Source organism: Sinocyclocheilus grahami, unplaced genomic scaffold (assembly GCF_001515645.1).
Source record: "Sinocyclocheilus grahami isolate Dianchi unplaced genomic scaffold, SAMN03320097.WGS_v1.1 scaffold426.1, whole genome shotgun sequence".
Classification (NCBI taxonomy): Eukaryota; Metazoa; Chordata; class Actinopteri; order Cypriniformes; family Cyprinidae; genus Sinocyclocheilus; species Sinocyclocheilus grahami.
Genome location: NW_015505605.1, coordinates 62,125 through 88,796, shown reverse-complemented (window position 1 = coordinate 88,796; position 26,672 = coordinate 62,125). Strand labels below are relative to the sequence as shown.

General features: G+C 34.6%; 1 protein-coding gene across 1 annotated transcript in view; it reads left to right on the top strand.

The window, feature by feature from the left end:
* Positions 1–5,854: 5,854 nt before the first annotated feature.
* Positions 5,855–26,672, top strand: part of LOC107551524 (extracellular sulfatase Sulf-2-like) — a 42,732-nt gene continuing 21,914 nt past the window's right edge. Inside the window, 5 exon segments of the mRNA XM_016233138.1 lie at positions 5,855–6,085; positions 12,988–13,206; positions 15,665–15,904; positions 19,463–19,614; positions 19,988–20,157. Of these exon segments, the coding sequence (XP_016088624.1) occupies positions 13,032–13,206; positions 15,665–15,904; positions 19,463–19,614; positions 19,988–20,157 (737 nt within the window). The 5' untranslated portion in view covers positions 5,855–6,085; positions 12,988–13,031.

Genomic DNA, 26,672 nt, shown 5'->3' with positions numbered 1-26,672 from the left:
ATATTCAAACAATGTAAAAATACAGTTTCATGGCTAGTGAGAAATATATTTTTTTCTGGTAAACTTTCTCAGTTCACTAATCATTGCCAGGTTTAGTGAAATTGTTTTGGATCTTGAATGTGTTTGCATATTTGGGATAAATATTACTTTTTTGTATTAAGAGTTCAATAGTTTGCAGAGGTTTGATTGGTCCTTGAACTGTCATTAGTGTGTCTTCTAGCAAGGCACCTAGCCTCAGGCTGCTCCAAAGGGACTGACGTTTTATTTAGTGTACCATAAGTCGTTTTGGATTAGAAAGTGTCAGCTAAATAACTAATTAGCGAAGCAGCAGCAAAAAGAACCATTGAAACCCGAGGGGAAAAGGTCACACTTCATTTAAGTCGCTTTCATCTTTTTGCATGGTGCCCAGTGAGATCTGGGAATGATTAGCAACACTGAATAATGTATAATTGAGCATGACGTGTGTTAAGCAGAAATCACACTAAAAACGTTTACACAGTTTGGAGAGAACTCTTGGTATGGTGCATTTTATTTTGCAGCAAGCCAGAGTGGATAAGGCGAGTGGTTTATTATTTCGGTGTATTCATGCACACACACACAAGCAATTACACACATTTGGTTAATGTGCAAATTAATTAGCAGCCTTGGCACAGCTCCAGCGTTCATAGTCAATGAGAGCATGTCAAACGCGCACACACACACACACACACACACACACACAGGCAAATGGAGCAGTGATAAGTTGCAAATATGTTGGTGGGAGTTCTTGAGAATGCATTGTTTTCCAAAGTGCTTTAGCATTTAATTGCATGAGTGATTAAAATGTTCTTTCTTCTTCTTCTTTCTGTCATTGTCTTAAAGTATTTATTTTATGGTATTCATTTTGCTTGCAAAGCAACATCTTGCACAAGGGTTACAAGTTATGCATGTGTGGTTTCTCTGCACCGCATCAGTAATTAAAGCCCATTACTGACTAGTTCCTACTGTTCTTAATGCCTGTGAGGCCTCCCACAAACTAAATTAATTACTTTCTGTATGCAATCGTTAAGCCTGTCAATCAAGCCAGCACACACACACACACACACACTTCAGCCAAATCTTAAAATCCTCGAACTGTTTATTGTAATGGAGTTGTAAATCACTCAGATACACAAGAGGAAAAACACATGGGGCTTTTAAACAAGCAAGATGCGTGTCATAATAATTACAGAACAAACATTCTCATAAATTCACTGTTAACAAGCTGGAAGTCTCCAAATGTTTCAAATACTGACATTTACGTTCATACTGTATGTTGAAGTTTTCTTGTTAGCATTTCTTTCTAAGGATCTTACCTTATATATTACACACTGAAATATATTAATATTAATTGAAAAGAGTTAAATGATTATATATAATATATTTATATTAGCATTTCTATCTAACTATTATTATCTATTTTTTATATTTTTAAATAACTCCTTTGTACTGGAATATATTTTAATTTAAAATGTAATTTATTCCTGTGATGGCAAAGCTGAATTTTCAGCATCGTTACTCCAGTCTTCAGTGTCACATGATCCTTCAGAAATCATTCTAATATGCTGATTGTTTTATTATTATCAATGTTGAAAACAGTTGTGCCACTTCATATTTTGGGGAAACTGTAAAGTTTGTATTTTTCAACTTTCTTTTTCTTTTAGAATAGGAAGTTCAAAAGAACAGCATTTCTTTCAAATATAAATCGGTCACACTTTATTTTAAGGTACAATTCTCGCTATTAACAAACAATTAACTACAACTTTTGTATCAAAAAACTCCTAATTTGCTGCTTATTTATAGTTAGTAAGGTAGTTGTTAAGTTCAGGTATTGGTAGGATAAGGGATGTAGAATATGGTCACGCAAAATATGTGCTTGCTGAATAAAAGTTGAATTTTGTTAAAAAAAATACTGACCCCACACTTTTGAAAGGTAGTGTGTTGATATATTTCAATGCAATTTTTTCATTAAAGTGTATTCATAAATTTTCATTAAAGTGTATTCAGTGGATTGTAATTACCTTACAAAATCTCACAGCAAAAACAGAACACTGTTGTGTACTAGTTCACACAAACCATTTAACCCACACTGCGTCTGTGCATTAAACAGTTTTACACCCTATTTCAACACTCCCCGCCTCATAATTCACATCATTTAGGGCAGTTGTAAATACAATTCATTTTAATGACAAACCTTTCCCTTGACAACACAAATGCAACTACATTGTGGCAGAACAAAATTCAAATGCAGTGCAATTCTGAAATGAGTTTAAGGAGTTTTTTGTCATATTTTTGAAGTGGTGTGGGAGGCAGAGACACGTCAGAGCAGTGCAGAGCGAAAGAGATAGATAAATTATAATTAGCAGGTGTAATTAGAGGCTAGCAGACACTAATGAAGAAGGATTAATTGCTGTTATCATCAAGGACTCTTCATTAATACCCTTATTTAATACAAGTCGTCCACGTGTTCGTCACGGCAATAAAATCCAGACCTGAAATAGCTCTCAAATCTCAGTGTGCTGTTTGGCTCAAGTCTTGACTCAATGGATGCTGAGGCACTGAGCCTGTGCTGTTGTTCTGATATGATATGTGCAGCAGGTGTTTCGTTGAGTTACTGCTGTTGCAGATTTGTGATTTGTGATCAGGCTGTTAATTTAGTTCATTATTTATTTCTGCTTTACTGTGCCAGTGTGTTATTGGATATCTGGGACTGGGACAATATTTAACAATAAGATTTAAAGCTTCATGTTTTATTTTATTTTTTATTATTAGTAGAAGTGGTAGTAGTATTTGTTATGTGCTGTGGTATGTGGGAAATCCCCTTGAAGATTGTTTTACTGTCAAAATGTAATATTCTAAATAAGTTTTACAATTAAAAAAAAAATTTAGTCCTTGTATTCATGGATGATTCAAATTGTTTTTATTCGTTATTTTAGTATCACTGAGATATTATCGTAGTTTTTTAAATATTTTCAAATAGTTTTTGTCTTTATATTTAATGATTTCATTTCATTTTAATGTATTTTATTGTTAACAAATGTTTTAATTTTTATGATTTTTTTTGCATTTTATTGTTAAGGTCTTAGTAATTTTGTTGTGTTTTTGTCATTTTTATTAGTTTTATTTAAAAATATTTTTGTTTAAATAATTTTTATTTTACTTTTAGCTTTAGTTGTATATACAGTACCGTAAAATTAATGTCCAATACATGTAATGTCCAATACAGTTTTTCACCGTATATAGTAGAGGAATTTACCGTTAACCATTTAGCAGGTTTTTTTAGCATTTAGCAGGACTGTAGCATTTTTACAGTCTTTTACCGTTAAATTCACGGTCATTTTTTACAGTGTGGTTTTACTTTTGGTTTTAGATTTAGTTAACAATAATAACCCTGTTTATTAGTTTCTGTTAGTTAGTTTTTTCATTCATTATTCTCTTTATTTGTTTTCTTTTAAAATATGCAGATATTAAATATCTGTGTACAGAAAAACTGATAATTATTTTATGTTATAACTCATATTAAAATTCAAAGCTATTTGGTCTCAACGAATACAGAAATAAAACACTAAATACCAAAATCAGTCATTTAAATGCTACAAGTGAATCTAGGTCTCACAACATCATAATTTACAGTATAAAAAGTGGATATTCTAAGATTGCTAACAATATTATTAAATTATTAGTGTTATTAATAATGAACCTTGAGTGAGTATAAATGGCGAAACTAACCTAAATGTAAAAATCGGGGAATGAGCTGCAAAATTGAATATTAAGTATCAACCAATACCAATTTAATAAATAAAATAATTAATAAGAAAAAAAGAAATGTGTGCTGAAACGTGTTTGAAAATGTCCCATCCCATGTTGTTGGATTTACTCTTTTGGTTTACTAGTTCTAGTTTACTAGTTTCTAGATGTGAATCTGCCGCAGTGTGTGAAAATGGGTTCAGTGTGTTGTCTTCTTGTTTCATTTATCAATAAGCGGCATGTTATTCAAGTACCTTTTATGTGTAATCATACACACACACACATTCTCTCTCTCTCTCTCTGTGTCTGTCTGGGTGGCATTTTTTAATGTACTGCGATAAGAAGAGCAAATGGACAAAGTTAATTAAAAAGAAAGACCAGACAATTTGACAGTACTTTTCTCTCTCTCTCTCTCTCTGTCTCTCTGACAATAACAAAGGCACGGTCTGTTGAACTGCTCACAGTAGGAACTGTAGCATTTTTCTGGAAATTCATGGCAGAATAGTTGTGGGATTAGTTGTGAATAGCGAAGGGTTAAGTTGAAAATTCCAGCTGGCTTTGCGGTCATAGACAGATGTCTGAAGTGCGTCTGGTCTGTCGTCATTTCTCTGTCTGTGTGTGTGTGTGTGTGTGTGTGTGTGTTCGTGTGTTGAATCAATACTTCTCTGCCCCAGAAGGCCATAGTCCATCAGGGTCTTTACACACAAAACCTCTTCAGTTATCTGGGCTTTATCTTGTGTGGTTGTCTTTTACTCAAACCACTTTACAACACACATTTATCTCCTGTTTAAGAAAGACAGCATTTAGCTAGTAGTCAATGGGTAGTGAAAGATATGAAGTGCTTTTGCGATTTTGACATGCTCTGCATTGTGACGAGGTACTAAATCTCATCTAAAACTGTTATAAGCAACATTTTGATCATTGTTTTATGAGCTCCTATTCATTTAGAGACCACATTGAATATTTGTACTTTTAAAAAATCATTTTTCAAACCACAAACCAATTTAAAATGAGCTATTGAAGGAAAATAAAATTACTATAAAATGGTGAAAAATAAATGGTGCATATAGTGGATTGAAGAGATAAATGACTTATATTCATATAATTGCCTGTATATTTACCTGTGCTAAATTATAAATACTCAAATAGGCTATTAGAGTAATATAAATAATATTATTGTTTAAATTATTACTATTATTATTATTTAAAATGAACTAGAGAATGAAAAAAAAATTAACAAAGAAATGTAACCATTTGCTAAATGATGAGCCAGCCCCTTATATTATTATATAATATTATTGCTTAAATTTTATTTTATTTTAAGTTTAGTCAAAAAATATTTTTATTTGTTATAAATATGTTATAAATATGTTCTAATTTGTTATAAATATATACATTTTTATTTTTAAATATAACTTTTTATATTTAGAATTTTATGTTTTTATATATTTGTTATATATTTTAATATTTAGAATGTTAATATTATCAACAAATCTGTGCTTCGAATGCATATTCAATACATCTGGCACAGTGAGTTTAAGCAAACCCCAACTGCATCCATTTGCATGCAGTTTGCACGCACAAATCATTGGTATGTAAATACAAGCACCGTTTTGCCTCAAATAAAACGGTGGCTCTTGCAGTAATTCATCTAAATTTAAATGTGGCGGGCTTTCATTTAGGACTCATGTAAATACAAATAGCGAGAGCTTTCATTTGAGGTGCTTGTTAATATAATGTAATGTAAATGAATGTGCTCGTATGCAGAGCAGCGTGGTCGGCGGAGCATAAACGGGACGCAGATGGGACCCTCGTCCTCGGTTTTGTTACGGCGTGATGCTCCGTTAACCCTTACCGAAGATGGTAGACGGGACGGGGGTGAGAGGGACAATAAATTGAAAGCAGCAGAGCTCAAGCTTACAATACATCAATCCTGAGAGAGTGAAGAAGAGACGAGTGGGAATGGAATTATAGCAGGGGAGAGAGAGAAAGAGAGAGAGAGGGGGGGGGTGCGATAAAGCTAGAATGAGAGAGCCTGGATGGGGGGGAGAAGGGAAGTGAAGAGAGAGAAGCGCACATGAGCGACTCCAACCGTGAGAGAGAGATTGCGAGAGAGGGATATAGCTACAGTGCAGTGACCTACAGAGACAGATGAGTAAGTGCTGTGTGTGGAGTGTTACCACCGTATCTTGTTATCAAGGATCCCATTAAGATGGTCCTGTAGCCCTCGCGCTCCATATCTGGATATTTCTACTTCCATGTGGGATGAGCAGCTGCGCTGAGCGAGAGAGACCGAGGCATCTGACTTCAACACCATGAGGTACTCACGGAACGGAGGGAACGAGACGTGAGAGAGAGGTGTTTGAGAGCAGAAAGAGACAGGGATGACAATGGTAACAAGCGGGAGATGCTGTGCGAGGTGGTGAGAGAAGAGGAAAGGAGGTTTAGAATGAGAAAAGCAGAAAGAGACGAGTGGAGGAGAGGTGTTTTCCTGAAAAGTGAAGTTGGGGGGTTGTGCCTCTGTTGAGGGACTCTACATTAACCCAGATTCTGCTCACTTCAGGCTAGTAAGTTGTTTAAATTCAGCTCCGTTTTTATATTTTAAAGCTGCAAACTTAGTTTAATTCTAAAACTATTTCAAATTTAAATGGGAATCCTAATACAATTCCGTTTATATTTAAATGGTAATCCAGATATAGTTCCAAATTAAACTTGAATGGAAATCCACATTCAATTCAGATTTACATTTTAATCAAAACCCAAATGCAATTCAAATTAAGTTGCAATTTGAGTTCCCAGTTGACATTTAAATCCAGATTTCGAATGTAAATGCAAATACGGATCCAATTCAGATTTATATTTGAATCAAAATCAGAATACAGTTTACATACTGTGTATTTAAATCCAAATTCAGATACAATTAGAGTTCACAGTTGACATTTAAATCCAGATTTCAAATGTAAAGCAAAAACGGATTCAATTCAGATTTATATTTGAATCAAAATCAGAATACAGTTTACATACTGTATATTTAAATCCAAATTCAGATACAGTTTGAGTTCACAGTTGACATTTAAATCCAGATTTCAAATGTAAATGCAAAGACAGATGCAATTCAGATTTATATATAAACCAAAAGTGTAATACAGTTCAAATGTACTGTATGATTGTATCCAGTTTCATTTACAATTTGAGTTCACATATAAATTCTGATACAATTCAAACTGAAATTCAAATTCACATTTAAATCCATATTCCTGATCAAATTCAAACTCATTTAAATGTAGATCCAATTCATTGAATTCATTAAGTCTTTGAAACATACCTGTCAATACTACATCAAATTGAAATCTTAATTTAATGTGTATGGTGATATAAAATCATATATTTTCAAATTCAGAGCGGATTATAACATTTTTTCTGGTTCTAAATTCTAGCTCTAAATTTTTATTGGATAAGCCATATTCATATATACTGTACTATAAACACACTCCCAAAAAACGCACATACTATATTAAAGCACCTATTTGCTGTGTTGCTTGGTGACCACAAACTATATGATTTGGCTGAAGAATAGTTTGTTCAGATTATGTAAATTATAAAAGTAACACTTTACTGAACATTGGTGTTTACAGAATTGTGTAAAAACACACCTTACTCTCAGTAAACTGCACATCCTCTCGCACCTTATTTTTACTTTTTTTTTGTTGTTAATGGTAGAGTAAATGCTTCAAAAGTCTCTGTTCAAACAGTAATAGCAGTGTTCAGTATATCCTGTTCTTTTGTATGTAATCTTCGAGTAAAGCCCCTGTCTTTACAGTTCCTGTGAGGACTGGCAGTGAAAGAGACTGTCTCAGTCTTTCTCTCTCTAGTGGCTATGAGCTGGGTAACCGTATATTGTGTTTCGGACAAAAGCAGCCATAAGTGTGAAATCTCTAGGAACGCAGATAAAGTGTACAGTATAATGTACGGAAAGTCAAGGGAAGGGAATGAGAGTGTTTGAAACGGAAATGGTTTGCAATAGTATCAGTCTTCGCCACAGGAAAAATAATAAACGTAAAGTCCTTTTGTGATTCAACCTGAGAACCTTCTTTGATTCATCTTATGAATCTTACTCCAAATACACATGTAAGGGTCAGTCATGTCAGCTGGACGTTCCTCGCGCTAATCACGTACAGCGAAAATAGAAAAACCGTAATGACCGAACGCAAGCTACCTATTAGACTCTATCATGTGCTTTATAATTTCCCAGAATCTATTAAAAATCATGCTATGCTGTCATTCGGAGTACAATTATATTCTGTGGACCTTGACCAGCCTGGTCCAATCTGCCAAATGTGGTTGTGACTTTCCATAAATATAACAGAAATGTAACAGAAATCAATTGGCTCTTCCTCTGCTGGCCGTTCTCGAGGTGCTAAAGGCTCTTTCCGATCGGTACGCTAGCATGCAGAGCACCAAAGAGTGAGCGTTTCATCAAAGACATGTCTTTTCGTCAATACGGTATTGGTTATGCGAAGAATAACGTTATTTTACAAGTTCTGCATGATTGTCTTTGACAGGAAATGCATTTTTTTGCAATGTTTTGGTGCACATGAATAAGGTTGTGGATTCGGAGTGTTTTGAATAGAGATGGCTATTAATGTATTAATGGCTGTATTAAAGTCTCGAAGGGTTAAAGGGGTTTGTGATTTGTCTCCTTAGAGACTGGTATCTGTTTTCTTTTTTAAATGCTTTCCTTGAGGCGCACAGCTGTCTTGGCATGAAAATGCTCCCGGTATCCTCAAAACTAAGTCAACTGACATTAAAGACACGAATACTACAAGTGTAATTTGTACAGATTGATTTGCAGTGATCTGAGACCACTTGTGGAAACTGTTTGATTATGCATTCTCAAATTGAATTCGATTTCATTTTAGCGCGACCGTGGAAAGTTGAATGTAAAATAATGTGAATATCAGAATGTTAATAATTAGTACGTATGCCACTCTTTTGCTTTAATGGCAGCAGCGCTCGACTCCACAAGTTTGTGTGAAACCAGATGGTCTTGTTCTCCACCATGATTTGATCCAAAGATTAATATAGAAGCTTCAATAGAAGAACATCTGACCGTTATATGATCAATGTCACAAATGTAATTATATGATTAGTAACCTAGAAATAGAATCTGAAATATTTCTTAATCATTTTATGTCATAATTTTATTTCCAGCTTTGAATTGAGTTTCTTCAATGTGAACTTTTTTGGAGCCTACTGTCTTTTTGGAGATTTATGCAGGTTGATGTATATAGAGATGGTTAATGAGTGATTTACCCTTTGGCATTATCAAATTAAAGGTGATCATTTGTTCTTCTCCTTCAGGGTCCACTAACTTTTGAAAGTACAGTCTGTCATGTAGTTCTGTGTTGAAGGGTAATTAAGAAAAGAAATCCAATTCTGCCATCTGTGTGTCACAGCAGCAAAGCTGTTAGTTTCGTCTGTTGCATGATTTAGTTTGAATTAGCACAGACTGACATCTGTATGTTGTGTTTTGGATGAGAACTGGTACATGTAAAAATGGTCTGGGGTGAATACATTACACAGTGTGCCTCTTAATTATGTGTTATTTCCGTGCAAAAACCTGTCTTGTTCACAAACCTCCCACAATCCAGTTTAAATCAGGTGTTATCTGCAGTATGATTCATTTTATTGCATTTTTTATATTAAATTAGGTCGGAATGCACAAAATATTTGTTGATATATATATATATATAATTTTGAGTAAATTATAAATCAAAAGTAAATCAGAATGGGATATTTTATTGTCTATGCTCATTATATATATTTAGATGTATTTGAGCCAATTTCTGCCATGTAAGAACAAAAATCTTGCTTTGCTAAATCATAATTCTAACATAAAAAGTCAGATTTATGCAAAAATAAATTGTCCTAAAAAGTTGTTTTTAATTGGTATTCAAAGTCGAAATTATTACAGAAATGTGAAATTATGGCCCAAAAAAAGCCATAAAACATTATAGTTCTAACATAAGTTGATAGAAACAAGAAAAAAAATACAAAAAGTCAAAATTATGACAAAAAATACATTTATGAGATTAAAATGTATTTAATATTTAGTGTAATTTATGAGATAAAGTCATAATTATGTCATTATTATGAATTAGGTCGGAATGCACAAAATATTTGTTGATATATATATATATATAATTTTGAGTAAATTATAAATCAAAAGTAAATCAGAATGGGATATTTTATTGTCTATGCTCATTATATATATTTAGATGTATTTGCTCTGTAAATTTCAGCTGTGTAAATGATTTTGTGGCCACTTTGTACTAACGTTACCTTTGAAAGCCAATTTCTGCCATGTAAGAACAAAAATCTTGCTTTGCTAAATCATAATTCTAACATAAAAAGTCAGATTTATGCGAAAATAAATTGTCCTAAAAAGTTGTTTTTAATTGGTATTCAAAGTCGAAATTATTACAGAAATGTGAAATTATGGCCCAAAAAAAGCCATAAAACATTATAGTTCTAACATAAGTTGATAGAAACAAGAAAAAAAATACAAAAAGTCAAAATTATGACAAAAAATACATTTATGAGATTAAAATGTATTTAATATTTAGTGTAATTTATGAGATAAAGTCATAATTATGTCATTATTATGATAAAATCGACTGTCATGATGACTTATAGTCAAATATGACTATATTTATGGTCATATTTATGACTTATCTCATAATTTAAAAAAAAATTGTAGTAATTTTGACTTTTTATCTCATGATTATGACTTAGAATCTCATAATTGTGACTTTTTGTCATAATCACTAAATGTAATCCTAAAGGTTTATATTTAGATTGCATTTGCCATTATCTAACATTCCTTCAAAGGTAATTATTAAAACAATTTAAAAACGATAATTTAATCATACTGTTAAATATTATCTTAATCAAATCTCAAAATATCCAACAGAATATTACATCTCAGAATCAGTTTTTCATACTGTACATTATAATGCTTAATTATAACATAATTATAATTATAATTATTTAAAAAAACTAATCAAGTTAAAATACATCATGTTTTATTTGATTTATTTACAGGTATTTTTATTTGAACAAAATAGTTTCATATCAGAATTATCAACCAGAAAGTAAAACTGAATACCATAGCAGCCAGAATTTTAACTTAGGTACATCACTATAATAAAGCGACTAGTTATTATATTTATATGGCGACAGCATGACTGTCAGTTCCTACTCTGTGCACCTAGATAGCAACAACCACAGCGTAGCAGAATGAGAAACAAGTGACATGAGCTGCTTTGAATTTCACAAAGAGGAGTATTACAATATTAAAGAGTTGCAGTGTGTGATAATTCAGTGAAAGTGATGTTCTCAGCATGGATTTGGTCTTTGTGTGTGTGATAATTCAGTGAAAGTGATGTTCTCAGCATGGATTTGCTCTTTGACTCAAAGATGTGACATCGCTCTCTGGCTCTCCTCCGCTTGTTTATGCTGCAGTTTCCCCCCCTGGTTTGAGATTAGTCCCTGCTGTGTGCGTGGTGTGTGTATTTAGCTCATGGTGGGTAGCAGTGGGTGGGGTTTTATTTTCCAGCACAGATTAGCAGCTGAGAAGGGGATTCCATCCTATTAAATTATTCATGCTCAAGAAATGATTACAGTGCATGAAACAGCATTGTGCATCAATAAAAGCCTTACCCTAGACACTGCGTGTGTGTGTGTGTTTGTGTGAAGACCCTAATTCACTGGGTTCAAATTAGATGGCAACCATAATATAAACTCAATGAGAGAGGCAGCTTATTCCAAGCACGATTCATCATCTCTCGTTGTGGAAAGGCAATGGTTTGATTTAACTTGGGTTGAGTTGTAGGGCAGAGCTTTTTAAACTTATAAACTCTCTGCCGAGGACCCAAATAAGATTTTTGGGGGGCAAATACACTGAACAGACACTTTGCAAGTGCAAAAACGTGTCTGATTCACTATTGTCATTACATGTATAAATCAGTACTGATACCCATGGTTAAGTGGATTTTATTTTTGGAGTTTATATGCATTTTCTATTTATTATAAAAGTTGTTATTTATCAAAATATTAATAAAGCAGAGCATTATAACTGGACATATATCAGATACTGGTATGCATGGTGTAAATTTTTTTTCTAGAAAAGTAGTGCTCAGAACCAACCAAAAATATGGTAAAGTTTGCTGTGAAAATCTCAGATTTTGTGATTAAAAAGCTAAAAAATATCATGCTAAAATTATAAAATGAGTATAAAACTAGTAAAATTATAACATAAAAAGTCAAAATTAGGAGAAAATAAATTATACAAAAAAGTCATCATAAAAATGTTGAATTATAACATAAGTCAAAGTTGAGACAAAAACAATCAAAATTACGACAAAAAAAGGTATCGTTGACAAAAAGTCGGAATTATGACAAGTCAAAATTTCAACATAAAAAGGTATAGTTATGACATTAAATTGAATTTAAGATAAGTAGCAATAACTATAACATTAAAATGTCTTTATTATGACAAAATTGCAAAATGTCATAATTTAACTTTTTTTGTCATAATTTCAACATTTCATCTCATGACTTTGTATCTCATTTCTGTCTTAAATTTTTTCTCTTTTATGGTGGAAACAGGCTTTTATGGTGACCTTACTTAACTACGTTCTTGTCATAACATTCAGTGAACTTGTACATACAGTGCATTTTTGTTCTTCACTGTACAATATGAAAGAGGAACATTTCCACTCAGACTTTAGAGCAGAACACTAATAAATGTCAGATTATTAAATCAGTCCAGCAGGTGTCTGTAAAAATGTGGCATTATAGTTAAAGTGTGCATCTCATCTCTGTCATTATATCCAATATCTATCTTTTTCTCTGCCTTTTCTGAATCTGAATCCTGTTTTGCACAAATAGTACCAGCAAACAGTACCATGCAGCCAGTGACACTTCTGCATACCATATTTTGGACTTTGTTAGCTGACTCCTTATGTTGAGTTTATCTTTGCGTCCAGGTCATGTTGTAGCCTACATTTCATGTAATATTTTAAGTGCAAGAGAAGCTGCATATTTATATATAGGCCTAACTTACGGCTATAACAATTAAGGTCATTAATAATTTACCATAAATAAGATCTCCCTGGCCAAACCACATGCTGACACAACCTCTATATCTTTTCCCTACAGGTGCCACAAAGTGAAGTCAGTGTAGTGTGAGCGGGAGCCCTGAGATGGCGACGCAGGGGCTGGCAGCCCGGCTCTTGGTGCTGCTGGCCGTCTTGGCGGTGGCTCATGCCTCCGTCTTCCAGTCCAATCAGAGACTGAAACCTCGGTTCCAGCGAGACCGGCGCAACATCCGCCCCAACATCATCCTCATCCTCACCGATGACCAGGACATTGAATTGGGTGAGTGGAAAAACTCAGATACCTTTAGAATAATTTATGACAAGCCACCTCAAAGAGAAACTCCCTGGGTTTTTGGAGACAAAATAAAACAATTAGCTGTGAGAGTCCATATGGTAGAGTGATTTTCAAATGTTTCAGGGATGTTGTTAGGCACAGCATGCACTGGAATGCTGATGACATGCTTTACATGGCAACCGCAATATGATAAAAGACACCAGTTTTCAAGACTATCAAATCATCCACTGATTCCAATGAGAGCTTATCCAATCAGATTTTAGATTATTTAAATATACACTACTTTACAAAAATTTAGGGTGAGTAAGATTTTGTTATACTTTTGTAATGCTTTTATTCAGCAAGGATGCATTAAATAGATCAAAAGTGACAGTACAGACATTCATAATGTTACATGTAAATGCTTTCAAATAAATGCCATTCTTTTGAATTTGTATTCTTAATAAGAACTGTCTCTTGAGCAGCAAATCAGCATATTAGAATGATTTCTGAATGATCGTGTGACACTGAAGACTGGAGTACTGATGCTGAAAATTCAGCTTTGCATCACAGAAATAAATTACATTTTAAAATATATTGAAATAGAAAACAGTTATTTAAAATTGTAAAAAATATTTCTAAATATTAGTGTTTTTTATTTAATTTTTGATCTGAATAAATGCAGCTTAAAATACTTCTTTCAAAAACATTTTAAAAGGTAGTGTACGGTAGTGTATTTCTACGCCTTTAGTTGATTCAATGTATTTAACCAGTATAACCTGAGCTAACCACTTGTAAAAAAATATTTAAAAAAAAATCACAGTCACGTCATTTGCTCCTAAAACAAAGCAGTTCTTTAGAATCTCTAATGGTTTTAGCAAATAAGATATCTCAATCTAAAAAGGGTTACAGCTACAAGATGGAACTAATGTTGAAAGAGCCTTTGCTTGTGTTGAATGTGTTTGTGTGTGAGAGCTCATTTATTTTTTACAGGCTGTCTCTATGTGGTGAAAAAGAGACATCTTGGGCTTTGTCAGAGCGGAAGACAATGATTCAATTAGGAAGGAAAGTCCCCACTCCTCTCAGCACGGGACAGTGTTGATTTTATATGCACACACACATGCGTGTATAAGCTGTAATTATGGATGTGGCAGAGAGATGACTGTCTTTGTCTCATCTCGTTTCCTCTTGAGTGCTTGTCTGGGTGAATGCTGATTTATCCAGTATTGTCCATCCATACTGACCTTTGTGTCTAAAGTGCACAGAGTATTTTTGCAGTGTGTACGTTTGTTTGTGCTGACCTTTCTGCATGAATCTGTAGAGGTGTGGTGATCCTGTCTGAAAAGGCCAAAGTGAACTAGACTTCCTGTCTCTGATCATATCAATTGAGCCAATCAGGTTGTAGGTTGTGTGGGTTCACTTAGCTTTGTTCCCATAAGTTATAAAAAAAATAATAATTAATGGGCATTTTTAAAACTGGAAATTGTAAAATGCAAAATTGGCTTTTTGCAGTCTCTTAGGCTCACCAAGGCTGTATTTATTTGATCAAAAATACAGTAAAAACACTAATTTATTACTGTGATACAAAGCTGAATTTTCAGCATCATTACTCTAGTCTTCATTGTCACATGATTCTTCAGAAATCATTATAATATGCTGATTTGTTGCTCAAGAAAGATAATAGTATCAGTGTTGAAAACAGTTGTGCTGCTTTTTTTGGTGGAAACTGTAATATTGTTAAATATCATTATAATTGAAAAGAACCCTTTTTTATTTGAAAATATTAGGGTTCTTTGATCAATAGTATGTTCAAAAGATCAGCATTCATTCAAAATAGAATTTCCTGTACACCTTTGATTTAATGCATCCTTGCTAAATTAAATAAATAAATAAATAAATCTTACTGACTCCAAACCTTTGAATGGTAGTGTAAAAACAATAGAAGTTCATGGTTTGTCCTCATTTACATTTAAATAAATGTGTGTGTGTGTGTGTGTGTGTGTGTGTGTGTGTGTGTGTGTGTGTGTGTGTGTGTGTGTGTGTGTGTGTGTGTGTTTATTTGAGCAAGACAAGGTCGAATAAACGCTGAGGAAAAGGGGTTTTGAAAAATATATATACTGTAATTGAGACTTTTAATAAATAGTGTGTGACTTGTGAATATAAAGACTATCATATATCTCTAAACATACACATTCATGCATGCACACACACAAGCACGCTGCTGGTGTCACATGAATTCCCAGGTTGCAAACAATCAATACATTTCCTCTTAAAGGCTGGGATGTCACAAACAGTATAAATGAAAGAATTGATATCTTTATGTTGTCGATGTCTAGTGTTGTGTACAGGAAGAGAAAAAGTAGAAGCCAGTTCTCTTTGAAGTACAGCAATCGGTAGAGCAGACTTTGTCACCTTGAGTAATATACAGTATGATAGATTTTCTTTCACTCTCTCTCTCATCCAGGCTCCATGCAGGTCATGAATAAGACCCGGCGGATCATGGAACAGGGTGGAACGCACTTTTCCAACGCGTTTGTCACCACGCCCATGTGCTGTCCGTCACGCTCCTCCATGCTGACGGGGAAGTACGCCCACAACCACAACACCTACACCAACAACGAGAACTGCTCTTCTCCCTCCTGGCAGGCCCAACATGAGCCGCGCACTTTTGGAGTTTACCTAAACAGCACTGGCTACAGGACAGGTGGAGATCATTCACAAACACACACTGGAAGGATTACTTGGTTAAACTGCTGTGTGATTGTCGCATGATATAAAGTAAAGTAGAGTTGAGTACAGTAGTGTAGAGTGTAGTAGAGCTATGGATTCAGCATAGAATAGTGTAGACTAAAACTAGTAGAGTAAAGTTGGAGAATAGCCTAGAGATGAGTAGAGTAGATTAAAAGACAGTAGCACAGACTGTACAACAGAGTTGAGTAGACTAAAAGAAAATAGCCTAGAGATAAGTAGAAAATTGTAGACTAAAGTAGAGTAATATTGGCTGAAGAAGAGTAGAATAGAGTTCAGAATAGTAGACTATAGTAAAGGAAAATAGCCTAGAAATAATGTAGATTGAAGTAGAGTATCATCGACTGAAGTGGAGTAGAATAGAGTTAAGTAGACTATACTAAAGTAAAGGTGAATAGCCTTCAGATGTGTAGACGAGAGTATAATGTAGAGTAGAATAAATTAAAGTAGCTTATACTAACAGAGCAGAATATAGTAACATTGACTTGAGAAAAGTTTATTAAAGCAGAGGACTAGACTAAAATAGTGCAGAATAAAATTGAGTTGAGTAGACTACACTAAAGTAAAGTTGAATAGTCTAGAGATTAGTAGAATAATAATGTAGACTAGATGGAAGTAGAGTGGCATATACTGAAGTAGAGTGGAATAGATTTAAGTGGACTAGAATAAAGTAGAATAGTGTAGAGATTAGTAGAATAATGTAGACTAGATTGAAGTAGAGTAGTATATATTTGAATAGAGTTGAGTAGACTTGAATAAAGGGAAAGACAAGAGCTTAATGAACAATAGAATAATGTAGAATAGATTAAAGTAGAATAGCACATACTAAAGTAGAGTAGAATAGAGTTGAGTAGACTAGACTAAAGTGAAGGAGAATAGCCTCAAGATGCAAAGACTAGTGTATAAAAATGTAAAGTAGATTAAAATAAAATAAATTAAAAAAGATTTCTACCAAAATAGAGCAGAATAGAGTGACATAGACTTGAGAAAAGTTAATTAATGCAGAGTAGACCAGACTAACATAAAGTAGAATAAAATAGACTTGAGTAGACTTGACTAAAATAGAGGAGAATAACATACAGATGAGTAGGCTAGAGTAGAACAATGTGGAGTAGATTAACGTACACTAACATAGTCTAAAGTAGAATAGAGTAGAATACATTTGAGTAGCCTATACTAAAATAGAGTAGAATAGAGTACCATAGACAAAAGCAGAGTGGAATGAAATAGAGTAGCCTAAAGTAGAGTAGTGTATCGAAGTTGAGTACTTTATATCTTTATAGCGTAAACTTCATTGTTGGACTAGATTAAAGCCTAATCAGAGTGTAGCAGCTGTGGCTCTAAGATCACACTTTCATATCCTCATAGCCTTTGATGATTTCCATCTGAAAAACTCTGGATAGACACCAAAACATTATGGCGCATAACTCTTCCTTACAATAACAACCTGACATGAATGTAAAATTCATTTAATAGATTGAGCTCTCATTCATTTGTGAGCTGTTTCATTAGTCAGAGTTGTGTCTGTTGGGTTTTTGACAGACTCTCACCAGAGATTCAGTGTGACAGGCCCCCAGGTCACACACACACTGTCAAACACACTCTCGCAGACTCTTGCACGAACATTGACATAATCTGTCTTCAACAGATGATTTTCATTAAACTAAAGACCATTGGGCTTTCAATAGATGGTTTTGTATAAGTGTGAGTGTGTGTGTGTGTGTGTGTGTGTGTGTGTGTGTGTGTGTGTGTGTGTGTGTGTGTGTGTGTGTGTGTGTGTGTGATGTTTTCTGTTTGTGACATAGACATCAGGCAAAACTACCATGTGCGTGTAAACATAGCATGACCAGCTGTGAATGTTGTGCCTGCACACACACACACACACACACATGGCAGTGAGTCAGGCTTTTAGTGGTAACAGTGATCCATTAGAGCACACTTCCTCTTGGAGAGAGACCGGCTCTGACCAACATCCTCTCTAATGTAACATTTCCAACACAAATAATCATCCATCTTCACTTAGCTCCCTGTCTTCTATTTCTCTATATGCAGGTTCTGTCTATATTCCCACTGTATTTTAAATGTGCAATGTATTTTTAGTATAAAAAGTTTACACTACTTTATTGTACTCTACAGAGTCCTACACAGCTTAATTCTACTCTTCTAGACTATTTATCATACCTACTGTTCTCTATGCTGCTCTTCCTTACTCTGATCTTCTCCATATTCTATTCTGTTCTATTCTATTCTACTCTATTCTGTTCTACTCTGTTTTGCCATATTCTTCTCCATTTTGTTTATCTCTACTCAACTATACCAATACACAATTCTACTCTACTCTGTTCTACTTTGCTAAGCTCTATTTTACCAGACTCTACTGTGCTGTGCTTTGCTCTGCTTTACTCTGCTCAGCTTTATTTTGTTCTATTCTGTTCCACTCTATGCTTTTCTACAATAATACATTCTACTCTGCTGTACTCTACCATACTTTACCGTACTTCTACTCTACCATATTCTCCTCTGTTTTACTCTATTGTTTTACTTTACTCGATTGAATTATCTACTCTACTCTGTTTTACTGTTTTTCTGCTCTACCTCATTCTATTCTTCTGTGTTCTATTCTGTTCTGCTCTATTCAACTGTACAATATGGTTTTCTACTTATATGTTTTACATACTATTTTATACTAACATACTAAAATACTTTATTATACTATACTCTATTCTACTTTGTTCTGCTCTACTCGACTTTACCACAACTTTACCTCTACTCTGTTATATGCTGTTTTGCTCTATTCTGTTGTACTAAACTCTATTGAACTCCATTCTATTCTACTATGTTCTACTATACTCACCTCTACCTCACTGTACTCTTTTATACTCAACTGTGCTCTACTCTGTTTTGCACTGTTCTACTCTACCGTTCTCTGCTCTATGCTGTTTTACTCTATTCTGTTGCACTTTACTCTGTTGAACTGTATTCCGTTCTACTCTACTCAACTGTATTATACACTTTTCTACTCTTCTATTCTACTGTATTCTATTTTCCTTATACTGTTTTACTCAACTCTATCATGTTATACTCTACTCAGCTTTATTCTACTTTCCTGTACTCTGCTGTACCTTCCTCTACTATTCTTCACTCTGCTCTGTTCTGCTCTCTATTCTACTCTGGTGTACTCAACACTGCTCTATTCTACTGTATAAAAAAAAAATCAAAAGCTGAGAAAACTTAAGAGTTTAAGGCAACCAGCTTCAGGAAATTTTTTAATTTTCTCAACTTGTTGTTTTCAGTTTCTACAACAAAAAGTTTAAACAAACTAAAAATGTCCTACAAAAACAAAATCTCCTCAACCTGGTTGCTTTAAACTTTTAAGTTTTCTCAACATTTGATTTTTTTACAGTGTACTCTACACTGCTGTATTTTATTATACTGCTCTATGCTCTACTTTGCTCTCTTCTACACTCTATTTTCTTTATGATAACTATACCCTTTTGTGTTTGTGTTTTCTCAGCATTCTTTGGGAAGTATCTGAATGAGTATAATGGTACTTACATTCCTCCGGGCTGGAAGGAATGGGTCGCCATGGTGAAGAATTCCCGCTTCTACAACTACACTCTGTGCAGGAACGGTGTCCGAGAGAAACATGGATTTGAATACTCAAAGGTGTGTGTGCAAGGTGGCCAATCAAGTGGAACCTCGTCTTTTCAAATTGCATCACCTTTTCTTCATTTCTTGTCATATCTTCATCCGTTCTTGAACAGTTTGACTGATATTCTTGTTAGTCTGATTTATAACAAAGTCAGACCCTTTTCTGTCTGTCTCTCACTCTCTTTCTCTCATTGGCTCTCTCTCACATTTCAGTGTCTTTTGTCAGGGTTCATCAGTCTCATCTAAGGGGCTGACATTCAAGCTCTGTGACAACAGAAAAGTTGCTTATGAGTGGGTTTTTTGTGTGTACGTGATAAACTTTTGAATAACTGAGACTGAAATATTTTAAATTAGTAGATTAATGATCAGATCTCTGTACCTCCTGTAGGACTACCTGACAGATCTCATAACCAATGACAGCATCAGTTATTTCCGCATGTCAAAGAAGATCTACCCTCACCGACCCATCATGATGGTGATCAGTCACGCCGCCCCTCATGGCCCAGAGGACGCGGCCCCTCAGTACACCACTGCCTTCCCCAACGCTTCACAGCACATGTGAGTCCAAACTTCCATTGCATAACATTTAATTTCAAAAGTTTATCTGAAAAACTGCTGAATTGCAGAATGTCTTAGTATTGGTATTTGCTTGGTCTCTTTTTCGTCTTTATGGAAACATCACTAAATTTGCATGAACTCCACCAGTGTGTGTAAAAACTGAATCATTTGGGATGATCCAAAAAGCATCTTGAGCTTCAATAGAAGAAAATCTGATTAGTTGTAAAAACACGTTGTAGCGTATTGGGACCAAACTCGGTGTGCGTTATAATATCCATGACCGGAGGGTACAGTTTCTGCACAGCGCCATCTAGTGGTTTGAGAGATATGAAAAATTGCTTTTTTGCTTATAATTTCTGAGCGGATTAGCCAAAAGTCATAAAACTGGTATTTGTAGATTGGGTAGACCATACCCAATTTTCTCATGTTGGCCATTTTGGGCGTCGGCTATTTTGAATTTTGTTCGCATTGGCGTAATATTACAAAACTCTGTATGTGTCTTCAACACCATGCCTTGAAGGTACTAAAAAAGGTTTTAGGGCAGCTGAGAACATTAATACAAATTATGCCATAATCAGCCAAGCTTCCTGTCCGCCATTTAGTTTTTCTTTGAAAACTTACTTTTTCAAACTCCTCCTAAAACGTTATCCGATATTCACCAAATTCAACTCTTTAGACCATGCTGGCAAAAAGTTATGGATTTCGTTTCGATAGACAAAATGTTATTACAATATTAACACATAAACAAATCTGAGGCTGTAACTCTGCAAAGTTATGATATATTGACACCAAACTTTGTGTGTGCTATTGTCATTTCACACTGAACACACCACATCAATTTGGTAACAGCGCCGCCTATTGTTCAAATTGATAAACCATTAAATTCTATCACATATTACTACATTTTGAATAAAATCATCTTAAATTGACTTCAATTACTCATTGCTGCTGTTGGTCTGATGCTCGCAGCCTTGCATGCTTCTGTAGTGCCTGGCTCCTTAATTGCTGCTTGCATCTATATTCATTATTATTTTTTATGTTTCTGGGTTGCAAATATTTCATAATTTTTACATTTTATTTTAAGAAAAAAAATCTCTTTTTCATTGAGGTCTCAGACTTCTGGACTCCATTGTACATACACAAAAACATGAAAAGGGTCAGTGGTAGTGGAGATGAATAGGATTAGAGCAGAGAAACAGCTGGAAATCATGGATAACACTGTGAATAGAAATCTTACTGCACTTTTCTCTATTTCTGTCACTCAAGTGCTACTCGATAGAGATGTTATAATGGAAATAGTCCTCTTCGGTTCACGCTAATGTACCCACAGACACACACACACTCGCTTTCTCTGCCGGTTTCTCCTGCTCTCTTGCTAATTGGCCACCAGCTGGTACCAGACCTTTTTTTCAATGTCTCTTTCTCTCCCTTCATTCATCTCATCCCTCCATTTCTGTCCCTCCAGCAGATAAATCCTCCTGTCTCTGTCTATGCTTTTCCCAGGGTCTGTAATCCTCCTGCCATTCTTCACACACACACAATCACACACATGCTGAGTACATACATGATGATGAAAAGCATATTTGTACACACTCACATAGTCTAGGTTAAATCCTGTCTACACGTGATGCAGTTGTTTTTAGGTAGCTGGATTTGCTAAATCTCTAGGACCCCACTCTCTCTCTCTGTGTACACCAAGTAATCTCAAAATCTCATTTTATAGTTCTCCATGTCTACTGTTTTGCCCGGTAACCTCATAAATTCAACCTCTAGATACAGGAAATCCCTGGGCAGAGGTCAGATTCATGAAAATCTGCTCAAGAAGGTAGTTAAAAATTAAATATACGTGAAATTTATATAATTTACATTTCTTAAAATAAATTTGTAAACTTGTAAAAATGTTTAAAGTACAATTCTTCAAACAGAAAAAAAACAGAAAAATGTTATACTTTTCTGTGAAATAAACATGCGAATGGCATATGAAAATATACTCTTCTCCTTTCATTTTTGTGGCAGAAACACATCAAATCAATCAAGAGCAAGAAGAATCCGTGTATCATTTGTTCACTCATTTTTTTATTTAATTTTGAAAGTAGAAAAATTTGAAAACAGCTCCTTTTTCTTTTTTTCATCCCCTAAAACAATAATTCAGCCTAATTTTCCATTTTTCGTTCAGGGGTAGAAAAATGAATAAACAGCTTGAATAGATTTGTACATGTGGGCGGGAATTAAATGCCCCTTTCTGCTGATTGGTCAGCTTAAGATCAAACCGTGCCATCATCAGTTCTTCCGCAGTTCTGCGCGGCAGAATAATAGTCCTCCGCTGCTGCAGGTGTACGGATTCTTGATGCATTTATTGCAACTACATTTAATCTTTTTCTCATTAATCAACCAGACAAATAAATAGCTCGACACAACTCGTACTGGGGCAGAGTTTAGACAGGGCTTTCTTCTGTGTAGACCAGCGGTTCTCAAAGTGCCAGAAGGTCCGCGAAATAATTTGCTATAGCCTACCTTATTTTCCAGACTGTAAAGTCACATTTTTTTATCATGATACATAGTGATTTATTCCTACGTGACTTGTATGATGTATATATGTATACTTTTAAAGTAGGTGCATCAAGTATTTGCTGTGTATATTGGTTCATGTTTGTGGTGTGCACCAAAAAAATGCTCAAGGAGACTGAGACGTGCTGAAGCGGCACATTCTATTGTTTTCTTTATTTTTGAAAGGCATGACATTCTGTTGTCATCTTGAATGTACACAAAATATTCATTTTACCATATGACTATAAATGACAGAGTATTATTTCCCCTCCTGAGGAAAAAAAATCTAAGTGAACATCAATTAATAGGTCTACTCAATATTAATGAAATGAACTCACACAGCAAAATCAGTTATGACTGCTGCATATTTCCTGTACACTTCAGTAGGCCTACTTGTCTGCGCTTGATTGTAGTCGCATTTGTGTGCTATTTAGTTTTTACTAAATAGTATACTCACCTATTCTAAATGCTTATTGCCTTCCTTTTCGAAAAACACACACACAATGTCCTGCTGCTCGCACTTGCCCATTTAATGGCAGAGAATGGTGACCACTTTTTTTTTTCATATGCATCTTGTGGTTACCAAGGGTTCTGAATGTATATGTGGGGCTCGTGCCCCGCACAATCGCATATCCTGTTGAGATCTCAAATATAATCGATTTTAATAAAACCAAAGGCTACATTATAAAAGTTAGAAGAGTACATCTCTGTTGTTCTAGGATTGTCAGATAGAATGAATGTTATGGGTCTATTATATACCCAAGTCAGTGCATTATTCATTCTTTTTTGTATTAGTGTTTAAATATTTAATTCAAAAGTAATTAATTCATTAATTAATTAAACAAACAAACTTACTGGGCGACCAGGGTAGGCTATGACAGCCGTCATATACTGACACGCCCAGCTGATGCAAAAGCATAGAATTTATATCTACACAGAAGAAAGCCCTGTCTAGAATCTGCCCCAGTATGAGTTGTCGAGCCATTTATTTGTCTGGTTGTTTGATGAGAAAAAGATGAAATGTAGTTGCAATAAACACATCAAGAATCCGTACACCTGCAGCAGCGGAGGACTATTATTCTGCCTCGCCGAACTGCGGAAGAACTGATGACGGCACGATTTGATCTTTGGCTGACCAATCAGCTGAAAGGGGCATTTAATTCCCGCCCACGTGTAGATATTGAATATTCACGCTGTTTATTAATTTTTCTACCCCCGAACGAAAAACTGAAAATTGAGCTGAATTCTTGTTTTTCGTTTTTTGGAAAAAAAATGAAAAAAACGAAAAAGGATCTGTTTTCTAATTTTTCTACTTTCAATATTAAATCAAAAAACGAATGATCGAATGATACAAGGATTAAGAAGGGCTTCAAATTTCAGTTCTAATAAACCAGATGTTATTATTCAGCTCGCTATAAACGTTAACAGTTAACTACAGTAAACTTCCTTGCTCAGTACATGAACCTGAAAGAAATAACTGACCACATACTTACAATGCACTATAAATTGCATACTGACATATTTCATGCATATAAAACAACACATACTGTAAAAAATAAGCTTGAAGATTTACATTAATGTACTTGTATAGAATATATTTTTCATGCCCCAGATACATCCGACAGCACACACACACAGATGTATTATCTCACACCACAAATGAGCAAACAAAAAGCCTCTAATGAACTAAATTATCTCTCTGTCTGTCTCTCAGATTCGATTTGCTTTCAGGACATTGTGTCTCTAAGCACAAAACCACACAAGCTCCCATTTCTCTTGCATTCAAGCAAGAAAAAGAGAGGGAGAGAGCAAAGAGATACAGTACTGTCAATTAATATTACTGTCTTTCCTGAAATATTGAGGCGTCAGGAATGAAATCAGACAGAATGTTCACAAGCATGCACATTAGCTTTCTCAAGCTGGGAGAAACACAAAATAGATGAATAGATCCATTTTTTAATTAGTAAATGGGAAGCTCTTCAAACAGTGTGTGTGTGTGTGTGTGTGTGTGTGTGTGTGTGTGTGTGTGCGCGCGTGTGATAAGCTTTCTGTTTAACATGCGTTTGATTCACCATTAGAGTAGATATAAACCAGGAGATGCAAACCTGCCCACTTTATGACTCACATAAACATCCATCATCCCTTCAAAGTAACTGCTCGAGTCAGAGAGTCTGGAATTTAATGTGCTTTTATTATTTTTCTGATGTCATCTCGCTTTCACCAATAAAAAACAAACTGCCTTGCTCCTGTTTTGCTCATACAGTCTCTTTTTGCACACAAACTCTTCATAAAACATGATTTATGATTCAAATATACACTCCGTATTTTTTATTCCATAGTAAGGGCAATTGATACAATACATTTAAACTGAGCTACTTTAATACCATCTCCGAACTTTCTACCACGACTCTGCTGTTCTTCGGCGGTTCTTCCCTGTATACGTTGATTGACAGATGTCTCGTCCAATCAGCGGTGAGTAATCCCAAACCAATGGCGCTGTCTCAAACTATACCTACCTCTTCCAGTTTGTCTGATTTGTTGTTGTGTTTTCTGACTTGTTCATTTGTTTTCGGATTTGTTGTTGTTTTCTCTGACTTTTTATTTTGTTTTCGAATTTGTCATTGTGTTTTCTGACTTGTTATAATGTTTTCTGAATTGTTGTTGTGCTTTCTGAATTGTTATTTTTGTTTTTTAGACTTGCATTTGCGTTTGTAATTTGTTATTTTGTTTTCAGAATTGTGATTTGTTTAGCACTTCTCTGCCACCGTACAGCTGCCTTCTGAGGCTGTATTCTAACCGTGATGGAATCTCATGTGATTTATTTGGAGCACTCTATATAGGCAGCAACTGTGTAGCAAGTAGCATTCCTCACGTCAAGCACACCAGAGACTCAATTAACAATTAATTCTAGTCTGGTAGTCTAATAAGAAATATAGAGCATAGCCTACACACAAATATTAGTTTGATGTGTAATATTTTTTATTGTAAAAATAAAATATTTTTTATTTATCTGTATTATATAAAATATTTATATTTACTCCTTGTACCGTTAAATCCACTTAAGTTTTACATTAGTATGTTGCTAATGTCTTGATAAACCTAAAAACACATAGGATACAAATATTTCGTGAAATAGTGTTGTGAATCAGGTTAGAACTATTTTTACTCAACACTTTTATGTGTGGAATATTATATTTAAAATCGACTTTTCTGTTTCAATTCCAGTCTGGCATTAGCATGTTGCTAAGCTAGTGCCTTAATAAGTTTAAAAATACAGAGGACTTAGGCTGGTTTTAGCAGGTTTTTTTCAGCAGGGTATATGGTTTAATCATGGTATTTGTAGTAAAACTGTGGTTATACAAAGGGTAATCAATATGTCAAAAAAAATACATACACATATGGGTGAATCAGATTAGAACTATATTACTCAAAACTTTTCTGTATTGAATAAAATATTTATCAACTAGGCCTATTCTGTTTACTGGGTTCTGTTTATCTTGAACGAGTGCAGTGCAGAAACACTATTGATTGAACAAAACTGAGCAATCGGGAAAGGAAGTGAATCAAAAAGGATAAAGAAAGCAACTGTGATTTTGACTGCAATCCGTGTGTTTTGGTAAAATGCAGAAAAGGCCTTTTTTGCCCATTTTAACACATTCGACCACATAAGAGAGACCCAACAAAACCAATCCGGTTTAATGTGTTTTCAGCTCTGGAAGTGGTCCAAAGTTGACACGCTCAAAACGTTTTAGGCCCGGTTTACTGTTGACTGGATCGAAAAAAACGCGTCTTATTAGGTTAAAACGCGACCAGAGCAACAATGAATGAAGCATCATGTTCGTGAAATAAATTAATAAACTGGGATTTTATAAAATGCAGGAAAAACAGTCAATATAATCCATAGAATAGGTCAATGAGTGAATCATTAAATTAATCTCAATTAATATTTTTAGTAAAATCATTCAAAT